Source organism: Nomascus leucogenys, chromosome 22a (assembly GCF_006542625.1).
Source record: "Nomascus leucogenys isolate Asia chromosome 22a, Asia_NLE_v1, whole genome shotgun sequence".
NCBI classification, from domain to species: Eukaryota; Metazoa; Chordata; class Mammalia; order Primates; family Hylobatidae; genus Nomascus; species Nomascus leucogenys.
Genome location: NC_044402.1, coordinates 72,420,999 through 72,431,973, shown reverse-complemented (window position 1 = coordinate 72,431,973; position 10,975 = coordinate 72,420,999). Strand labels below are relative to the sequence as shown.

General features: G+C 44.1%; 1 protein-coding gene across 1 annotated transcript in view; it reads right to left on the bottom strand.

Moving 5' to 3' along the window:
* Positions 1–2,128: 2,128 nt before the first annotated feature.
* METAP1D (methionyl aminopeptidase type 1D, mitochondrial) overlaps positions 2,129–10,975 on the bottom strand; it is an 82,643-nt gene continuing 73,796 nt past the window's right edge. Inside the window, 4 exon segments of the mRNA XM_003253709.4 lie at positions 2,129–4,224; positions 4,347–4,425; positions 5,287–5,334; positions 6,669–6,766. Coding sequence (XP_003253757.2) covers positions 4,146–4,224; positions 4,347–4,425; positions 5,287–5,334; positions 6,669–6,766 — 304 coding nt within the window. The 3' untranslated portion in view covers positions 2,129–4,145.

Sequence of the window (10,975 nt, the reverse complement as noted above, 5' to 3'; positions counted from 1 at the left end):
GCCAGGTGGTCATTTTCTGGCCTCCTGAGGTGTAGCGAGACTTCCAGAGTTTAGGAGTCCCTGGGGGACACCGAAACCCGCAGCAAACCCAGGCCTGTGGTAGGCTCCCTTATCTATGTGTAGACGTCTCTCGTTGCCACCCAGGATCTTCCTCACCTCCAGTGGCCAAAGCGCGCGCCACCGGGCCTAGGGGGCAGGGCTAGTGGAGGCAAGATCTGCCGCTGCTCCCTCTGTCTTCTGGGGTGCAAGGTACAAAAAAGTGCACAAGAGCCCCTACCCCGTCGCCACTACTACCAATACAGCCAGCCCCTCGCGGTGTGGCGCACACCACCCTGGCTGTAAGTGGATGTTGGTTCCCCATCCCACCAGCCCCACGGTGAATCCCAAATTACTTTGTTAGGTAATTAGAAAGTGTTGATAATTATTTCTTTCATAATTTAGCGGTGTGACGGGAACGGGGAAATGATCTTGTGAAAGTTCACACGTGCAGATGTATTAGTTACTGATTCATTTGATTAAATGGTAGTCTCAAGTGCTCAGATCCGCAGCTGAAGGCGCCCCATTAGCATAACACTGATGTTTAATTTTCATACGCATAATTAGCCATATATTTAACACTAATAGCAACATGCAGCCTTTCAGCGTTAAACAGCCCGGGATTTGATCTGGCCTAAGCTGAACCTTCATCGCTGCACCTTCCCCTGTCTGGAGTGTGCAATGATCACAGGACAAACCTCTGTAATCAAGCACATTTTGGCAGAGGGAACACCAATAAAAATGAACATTCAAAACAAATTACATCGGTGCTGTCGTTACAGATATTAGTAGAGGGGGTTTCTCTTTTTTTTTTAACTTCTGTACCAGCTGCTGCTGCCCGCAGAATTCCTCTCCTTTGGTTTAAGGGCACAATGCTGGGGGCAGAAACATTTCAGGCAGCGTGGTTGGAGCAAAAAGAAAAACAAAAGAAAAAAAACCCAATACGCCAAACCAATAACGGGTTTGCCAATGTTTAAAAGATTTTTTTTTTTTTTCTTAATCACCGAACCACACGGTGAGGCTTTGTAGCAACAGCCAGCTAATGATTCCGCCACCAGGCAACTCCAGGAGCCGCTCGGCTCGTCCTGATTTCTGTGTCGCACTTGTGGTTTTAATTGCTCCTTCCTAGTGCCTGTTTTAGGGTATGGAGTGCCATGCCGTGTGCCCAGCACAGTCGCTCGGATACTGCCGGGCCCCGGGTCTCTCGCGCGTGCCCTGAGGGCCTTGCCCACGTAAGTGATCGCCGCGGCGGGCGCGGGGTCGGGGTTGGGACCGGGGAAAGTGGAATTGGTAATTCCCGGAGCTCAGGGCAAGGCGTGAGGAAACCCGACGGCCGGGACGCCTAGGGACAGTGTATTCCAGAGACTTGCAAGGTGGGGGAAGGGGAGAGACGGCCGCACATCGCGACAGTCTCTTGGGTGCTCTATGTCCACATCTGGAAAAGGATCAAAGACTTTTGCGGCAGCACAGGGAACCTGGTTGCCTTCTTGGAACGAAGGTCCGGCATGAGCCCCTCGGGATACTGTTTCAGAGCCTTGTTTAATTTAGAAGCGGGTTGTGTGTGAGCAAGAGATGGCTACACTCCGGAATTATTTCTTAGCCCAGAAAGGTCTAGGGAGGAGCACTGAGCGCGGGCCCTCTGATGCCGAGCCGCTGGCGGTAGCTGGTTTCTCAATGTGGGATCTTAGCTGCACTCTGTGAGCTTGGAATGGATCCCTCCCACCCCCTACTGCTAAGGTGACACCTGTTCTGAAGGCCGGTTTGCTTAAATTGTTACCTGCCCTCACTCTGAGAGAAAACAAAACTCTCCCATTTGTCCTGAGGGTCCGGGATTCCTCATGGAAACTACTGGAGTCACCTCAGGACCAGGAGGTCCTGGTGGTGTTAGCCGCAGCCACCCTTGGCTTGGAATCCCAGTGGCTCTGGGTGAGGTTTTGGGCCAGTTCAGCTGGAAGAGGGACAGGAAGGCGAGGACGAGGTATTTTTAAATCTACTTCCCAATCTCAACTTCAAAGCATGTTAAAGGGAGTTCTTTAGGGAGCTGCTGAGTGTTGGTACACACATATACACACATATATATACACCCACACACTTTAGGCTAGTCCCTTTAATAAATGGAATTATAAACTTGTCCCATAAATACCTCCACCTCAAAATAATTGCTGCACAAGCAGCGTGTTACCTCAGTGGTTGGTAAAGTCCTGTGGTCCTAACAAAACTATCCTTGGGGAACCTCGGAGTAAACTGATTTGCAGATAAGATACAATGCTAATGGTTGCAATCTGATTGCCTTAGGAGAAAACTGAAGTCATTCTCCAGCAAACATCTCCCAAGGCCACCTGAACCCTCTTGATCTTTAGGGAATTCAGATCTTTGAGGGGGTGGGGGGCAGTAGCATCAGGCTGTGGGCCTCTGCTTGGCCAACTTCCGACCACACAAAAAGTTTTTCTATGGACCTTGTAAATCGTCAACCCCTCCTTGGTCTTTTCCAGTTCTCAGACTCACTAGAATCAGAAACACCTCTATCCAAAAATCTATAACTCTGGACACAAAGAAGCCGAGCTGGAGGGGTTGGGGGACGACGAGAGAACCCTGTGTTAGGTAAAAGCTGGAACTCATCATTTTTCCCAGCCGGCTGGTCCTCAGTTTCCCGTATTATGAGTGTTACAAAGATGAGCTGGCTCTTAGTCCTGGCCGAGGACACCACCTGTCCTGGCAACTACAGGTGCCATTTCCTTGCCGCTTCCGAAAGCCCAAGCTATCTTTAAAGGATGTCAGCTTTGCAAAACCCGCTTCAGTAGAAACAAGAGTTAGCACAACCATTAACTGCTTGAACACCCTCGTTGGACTTGTTCCTAAAATCATAACCGGAGGCAGACGGCTTCCTTCGTGGACTGCCAGAGGCCCAGCCCCTCCCTACCCTTGAGCTCAGGTGCGGAACAGGTACGGGAGAGCAAGCGCAAGGGAAAGGAGGGTGCTCCGGGCAGGAATGGCCCTTGGCAGACACAGCGTGGGCCCTTGGATTCCTGCTCCTGAAGCGGGATGGAACTGCCGGCCGAACTGGAGCTCAACTCGCAAGCTTCAGTCCCGGCCAAGTAGGCCCTTGCTCTCAAGGGCCCGTATCTCCTCTTTCTGGGACCCTCTCCGTTTCCAGAAGAGCTGACCTTTGCGGCTCCTGCAGCGTGCAAGCGCGGGTCCCGATGCGAAGAGGGCCAGTTTGGGGATGGGTCATTTTAGAGACTAGACCGCCCCCTAACCAGCCACTGTTCACACCTGGGCGAGTGGGGCCCAAGCTCGAATTCCTAGTGCAGCAAACGGTCTAGCGTGCGTGCGTGTGGGGTGGGTGGGGGGAGGGCCTCAAACTTCACCTCTGGACTGGCCTTGGAGGGCTGGATGTGGGCGGGGGAGGAGGAGCCGCAGCGGTCCAGGAAAGTCGCGTTTCTGGATTGATAGAAACCTGAAGAATGGCCAGGCCCAGAGTCCACTGCCAAGGACATGTTTGTAATCAATGCCTGTGTTCGCAGGCTAATCTTTCATCGCAAAGCCGCGATGGAGGAGAAAGATACGGAAGGGCTGGGGTTGGGGACTGGCTTCTGCAAGCATACTTGGGGCCGGCCAGTGTGGAATACACAAAAGGGAAAAACGGATTTAAAAAAATCCCAGTCAACAGGTTCGGGTTTTTCGGCAGGGGTGCAAAGTTCAGACACAAAGATCATTGTAAACTGTCAGAGAGGTAAGGACCTCAGACACAATGGATTTAAGAGGTTTTTTACTCTAACAGTCAGGGCAAAGGAAAGAGAAAACCGTGCTTCTCTTGGAATCTCTTCCACCAAGGGGGTTTCCTCCAGTCCCCTCCAGATGCGTTGACCGCGCTGGGAAACCGAGTCCAGAGCCAGGATTTGTTTTTCCAAAGCCGCGCGACCCCAGCAGAGCTTCAGATCCGAGTTCCCAGTTGCTCTCCAGTCCCCCCCGCGTTTTTCCAAAGGCTATCAGGTGCCACGCAGGTTACCACGCGACCGGTCATTCCCGTTTCTTCTAAAAGTTCTCCAGCCAAATTTCAGCAATTTATTTAAAAAGGCACCCGGTCACCGCGACCTTCGGGCGGCTCCTCAGGCCTCGTGGGGCAGTTTGGTCAGGATCTGCGCGCCCCTCGACGTGATGAGAACCGTGTGCTCGAACTGGGCCGACCTGTTAACACAGCAACCAGCCGTCAGAACGCGCACTCAAGCTCTGGCCGGGCCGCAAGCGCGCCGTCGGACCAATCTTCCTTTCCCATACAATTTAAAAGCAACAGAGCAGAAAGCAAACACCTTTGATTGTCTAGGGAGACCACAGTCCATGCATCCTCCAGGACTTTAAATTCAGGGGATCCCTCCGTGATGATTGGCTCTGTAAGAGGAAAAATATTTACTGCAGTGACCTCATCAGATTCTTGTTAAACATTGTTTCGGGCTGATTATTAAAAAAGAGAAGTTTCTCCTCCCTCCCCTCAAGTGCTTCCCCCACAGGCTCATGTTGTCATCTTGCAAGGGTTGATAATTGATGTTGCTTACATAGTATACTACAAACTAAACAGTAGGAAGAGGAAACACTACGCCATTCAAAATGTATGAAGTTGCCTAGTTCGTAATTTTTTAGAGAAAGAAGGGCATTTTAATCAAGCATTAATTAGGGCCCCGTGGATAATAACCACCCAAACACCAGTCCCTCTTATAAATACCAATTTTTAAAAAAATATTTAAATTTTGAAAACATGCTCGAGATGTTCATTCATCAGCAAATAACAATTTTCTTATTTCACTCTAATTGCTTCTCCATTAAGTCCCACAGTCAGAAACAGGATGCCTTTACAGCCCTAGGTGACTGGAATTTGGTGGTGATACCAATCACAGGATCAGCCAGGAACGGGCCACCAGAGAGCACATGCCACTTGCTGACAGGGAGCAAGGGACATAATCGTGTCTAGTTACCGGGTGTTAATGAAAAAACAAAACAAAACAAAAAACCCAACACCACATTATGCTGGTAACAGAATTAGAGGTTGGATGGCTGCCTTCTCCTAAATGTGTCGGTAAGTATCTGATTTAGGAAGATGGGGCTTGAGGATATTATTTAATCAGATTTCCAGTGCATCCGAATTATTTCATTACACTGATTGGCTTTATTGGTCCTTCACCGGACTGCCGGGCCTAGGTCAGTGGCAGCAGCTTCCGCCAGGAGCTACGCACTGGGAAGAGGAGCTCCATTTACCTATAGTGAATGCCATGCCCTCCTCCATGGGTAGATCATTGTCATTTGCTGCAAAACAAAAAACACAGGGGGGCGGGTGAGAATAGGAAATGGGGAGGACAGAAAAAAACAGATTAAAGGGGTCAGGCCCCTTTAAAAAACTTGGTCGTTTTATTTCTCTTCTTTTAGAGAAGGAAGGGTGGAGATTTCTGGAGTCCTGGATAGTGACCAGGAGTTAAACACGGGGCTACTGGGCCTGAGTCTTTGCATTATCTGTGATCTGGATCAAGACTCCCCCAGAAGAGTTTTCGAAGGCCTGGCAGAGGCAACCTGGGTGTTTCAGACACATGTCAGGCTTCCTCTCCCCGTCTCCCTGTCCCCCAGGCTACTAGGTCTCCCAGCCTACTACTGGGTCCTGGGCCTTGCCCACACCCCTCACTCAAAGAGAAAGAAGTCCTGGGGAAGGATGCAAAGGAGGGCAGCCTCCTTTGGTGCAGGTAGTGGGGAGCAGGGGCCTGACTTCAAATAGTTTCACTCCAGACACTGGCACCAGGTAGGGCACAAGGCTGACAAGCCCTTTCTGCACTCTCACCTGAACCTCTTGAGCTGCCTAGGTGGGGGCTCTTTGGTCCAAAGAGGGTTCAGACCTGCTGGGTGTCCAGCGATCCTCCAGGGCGGAGGTCCCAAAGAGCAGTCCTTCTATGGACCAATCAAGTCCATACGGGCACAGGTCAAGGCTCCAGGACCAACTTTCCTTTGGTCCCTGTCCAGGTGTGGACCTGCCTTGAGGGTGCTGCACTGAGCTGCCTCCTACCTCAACCCAAATCCTCCCACCCCTCCAGGCCCACCCCTGTCTTCTCACTATAGGGTGCACGCCCAGGCAGTGAAAAACAGGAGATTCTGGGGAAGGAAGACAAGGGTGGGCATAATCTAGAAATCACTATAGAGTACATGCTGCTAAATACATCAGCTGTCAACGCTGTGTAGGATGTAATGAAGTTTAACCACAACAGTCAGCAGCTAGAAAAGGCGGTAGAAAAAGAAAAACAGAAAACAGTCATATGTGCATGCTGCTGGGACATTGATGCAGTGGCGTTTTGTTTTCAGTAACTTTTTCTAAACAAATATCCCTTGTGCCTTCCAGCCATGCACCCTTCAGGAGAAGACAGAGAGCAAAATAAACCTTATTTTGGGATTGAAACAGCTGGGCTCTAATCCAGTAACACAGTAATGTCCCGGTTAAAATGAAGCAGACCCCCCCTCCACTGCCCCCTGCACACAAACACACACACACAAACACAAGGTTGATAATGCAGATTCAAAGTCAGAGGAAGAGCTTCAGGGGCAAAGCTGCCACATATTGATCTCTGATCAAGAAACAGCCTTCAAATGAACTTTCTTACCATGATGCCAAATTTCTGGATGTCCATGAAAGTAAGATCCTATTCCATGTCCCACAAAATGTGGACAGACTTGCAAACCATTCTGATGAGTTATGTGGCTTTAAAAGTGACCAAAAAATATTTAATTAAATTAGGTAACTTTTTCAGGCATACTAAGATAAAACAAAGTCACTTTAAAATATTCTCTGAAAAAGTCAGTAATATTTAGAGTCAGATAATAACATTCATGTGTTTTCATTATGCTGTAATAATTTTATTTTTGCTGTTGCTTGCAACCACTCTCTTTGGATATATGAAGAAAGAAGGTACATATCTATCTAACACAGTCGTTTGAGTCATTTACCTTTGTACCGCATTCAAACAAAGCCACTTTTAGACAACAAATGAGTGTGTATACACACATAGTGATTGCCATACATAACCGGGATATATGTGCATATAATGCAGGTCATAAAAACCTGCCTGGCTTTTTTGAGGTTTCACAAAAAGACTGCAAATTACTCCTGATTGGGGAACCAAATATAAAACAAATTACAATATAGAAATATGACTTTCTACTTCTATGATTCCCTTTTTCTGCTCTATTTCAAAGCGTTATACATTTTACCAACAGGCACACTCACACGAAAAGCTCAATCTACTTTGTCAATATTCTTGAAACACTCCAAAGCTGTGAGATCATTTGAGAGTTCCATTCAAGACCTGCACCATTAACAAAATTCATAAAGAATGCTTTTTTAATCACTAGGATGCTTAAGATAAGCTAGTATTGTGATTCCCAATTCTTAGTGCTTCATTAGTTACTTCATTACATGTATGTGGAGAAGTACATTGCATGCACTACATTAGTTACATGCAAATGTTTTACATTCCATCTGAAACCAAGCACACAGACTCCAACTCTAAAATCTTCGTCTACAAGATTGAAAAGTAGTCCTTGAAATCAGCTGAACATGTTTATTTTGGGGAGCATGAGACAAATAAGAACATATATACTATTAAGAATTTATATTTTCATGTGGACAAAGGGCAAAATGCCCCTAACCCTAACACTAGATTGGGATTTACACGACTACTATTTCAATTATTAACAGAACTAAGTTTCGAGATCTCAAACGAGAGTCTCCAACAGACTCTAAGTTTAGTTTAACATGAACCCACAGGCTTTCAGCCAGTATCTTTATGGCCATTCATGTCCATATGGCCATTCATATATGCTTTTCTAAATAATTTTAACCATCCCCAGACTTCACTTAGACCAGGATGTCACTATAACCAGCAGATGGGCAGCCTCTTATTCAGATTTAATTTTGATGTAACTGTTAGTGCAGAATTAGGTAAGCTATACATATGTTGAGGACAGGAATGGTAAGTCAAGGTTTTTAATCTCTTATGTTGTACTTTATGGTTATTTCTGTGGATCTTTGGTGGGCAAGTATTTCTATTTGGTGTTTCCCAAGGTGTTTTTATTTGTGCCACACAGTTTCTGAATAAACACTGAGGATGAAGAGTGAATGCAGGGTGGAAGAAAAATGATTACATAGGAGGTAATAATCTAGACTTTTTTTTTTACAGCAACGGTTTCTCCCTAAACCTATAAATTATGTTAGTTCAATCCCAACAAACCTCAATGACTCTAAGAACACTCAATATAAACTATTCTATTTTCTCTTCTAAAAAAAAAAAATCTAGGTTTTTTTTTTTTTTTAAAGGATCTGGCTGATTGGCAGGCATCACGGCTACATCTTAAATGTGTGTTACAATGGCAATCTTCATTTTAATTTCCGATGGAAGGAGAGGAAGAAAGCCCACTCTGAAAAAACACTTGGGGTCCCTCCCCCCATCATACCTCTCGTTCCTCTGCATAAAAGAAGCTGTGCAATTACTAGGTGGCTAAAGATATCTAAGAGCATTCTCCTACAACAATTTACTCTGTGGGTCCTGCTGGAACTTCTGGCTCCAGGAGTATCATAGAATCTATGTGTCATGGATGCAAAGGTTAGAGGATTTCATAGCCAGGTGGAAAGAGGAAAAGAACAGGCCAGATTTCCCCCAGTTCCCTGCTTGAGCACATCTTAATGCCTGACTCTCAGGAGCTGAGTATACACTCCTGTTTGCTTTTCAGAGTATTTTCCTTTTGGATTGGTAGGTGGTTTTTAGCACTTACTGGAACTAAGTCAGATAGAATCTCATTAATATTCCTAATTACTGTTTAAAAGCATTCCCTTTCTATTATTTTGGAATAAATGGGGAGCACAAGATTATTTACCTGACTGTAGGGTTTAAATCCAAATTCACAGAGACAATCCAAGTGACCAGTAGTAGCAAATTTCACTCCTCTAATATGAAAGAAAGTACTGGTAACCCTAACTGTGGCATGGGGAGTTGGAGTGTGTCTGCGCCTCTTGACTGGCATGCTGGGGAAAATGGAAACAGCAGGGCAGGCAGAAGCACCCAAACACCAGTCACCGCAGGCCATAACCCTTTTCTGTGCATAAGAGTTTTCTTGCCCTGGACATTTCACGGATAAAATCTGTCTTCGCTCTGCTGAAACCTACTGAAAAGAATTCTCCTGGTAGTAGATCTTCTGATTTTCTCTAACTAAAAATCCTTTAAGACAGTGTGACATCTGCCCATGAACCCAAGCACACTTAATGATTTGAGGCCTTTTATATGGAATATTTGGAGAGGGAGAGGAGGATGCATAAAGGTTGTTTATGAACTTACTTTCCTATTATACTGTCTTACTACAATTCATGTTGCAGTTACAGTTTATACATGAAAAAGATACCTCTTTTAAGGAATTTCATCTTGTGACCATTTTCCTCAGTTTAATTCCTTTTCATGAGGCAGTTATACTCAATTTAAATGTCATCTAGGTAAATTAAATTTCTTAATACTTTTCAACTAGTTTTTTGACTAAAAATACATTCCCCAAGAGGGCAGAGGAGTACTATGTTTAAGTACATGCTGTTATAAAGAAATAAAAATGCACATGAAAATAGATTTATTGCCAATTTTACATTAATCCTATAAACAGCACTAATCTCCAAATAGTCACATCTCTAATAAATGATCTCAAATGGCATGTTATTTCATAAGTTATGAAATTTTTCTTTACTCTTTCTAGATATTTATTTTAGGCAGTAGTTATGAATGAAGGAATGCACAAATCCAGGGATTCCTTCTAATGAAAAGGAATGTTTAAGTACAATTAGTAATATTTTTGAAAGCCAACAACTGTTTTCCAAAAAAGTAGTACTTTTTTTTGTTTCAAACCAGATCACAAATTACTGTATTTTTCTTACAATAGTGCTGAACTTTTATTTGAGGTTTTCTGTTTCTGAAAAGCAGACATGATGGATTGAAATAAAAGATAATTTATTGCAATGCTTACTTTCATGTGCAGAGAGAAGCAGTATAATTGTAATTTACAGTAGCTGTCAAGAAAAATCCATCACAGATGACATTAAAATGACTTATTTTGCCTGAGCCACTTATTGTTTAAATGTGCGTAATCTAATAGAAAGAGATTATTTTTTAAAAATCTGCTTTATATTGTTCCAAATTAATATCAAAACATATAGTTATGAATTAAACATTAAAAACCACTTATTGATACTTTCATCATGACATTTACAAGTTTAAATTATTTTTGATTGAACTGTCACATATTTATGATGCATGAATCTACACATTCACAATATACTCATATGTACAGATTGTATAATCTAGAGATAATTATACAGATTTAGAAATATTTTAAAGCAAATGGAGGTACAGTGAGTCTAATAACACTATGACCTAAAGATTACTAGACATTCCTCACAAAGCAAAAGGGCCCAGAGAGAATTCTTTCCATTAAAACATTTTAGCTGATACTTTTTCAAAGACATTATCTTCTTTAGATTTCAGAGGAGAATTCCAAAATTTCCTGTAGAGATCTCAAGGTTTTTGATAACATAATACTAATACAAGTTGTTGTTCTTTTCCTAGTGTATCAGTAGAGAGAGGCTATGCAAAAGATGGTGAATATCTTAAAATAAATAAGACCGAGTTGAAAGATGTTTGTAAACCTTTGGTCTGTAATGATTTCAAGTACTTTTGGCTTAAAGATAAATATGGTTTGTTTACTTATTCCCCTAAGATTTTGCCAGAATAAGAAAAGGCAAGATAATAGGTGTCCAGAAACACTGCTTTAACACATCAGAACAAACATTTGTTAGAATCGGGGCCAGTTTCCTTTCTAGTGGCAGACATAAACCATCTAAATAATGAAATGTATTAGGGTACAAGTAAAAAGTTCA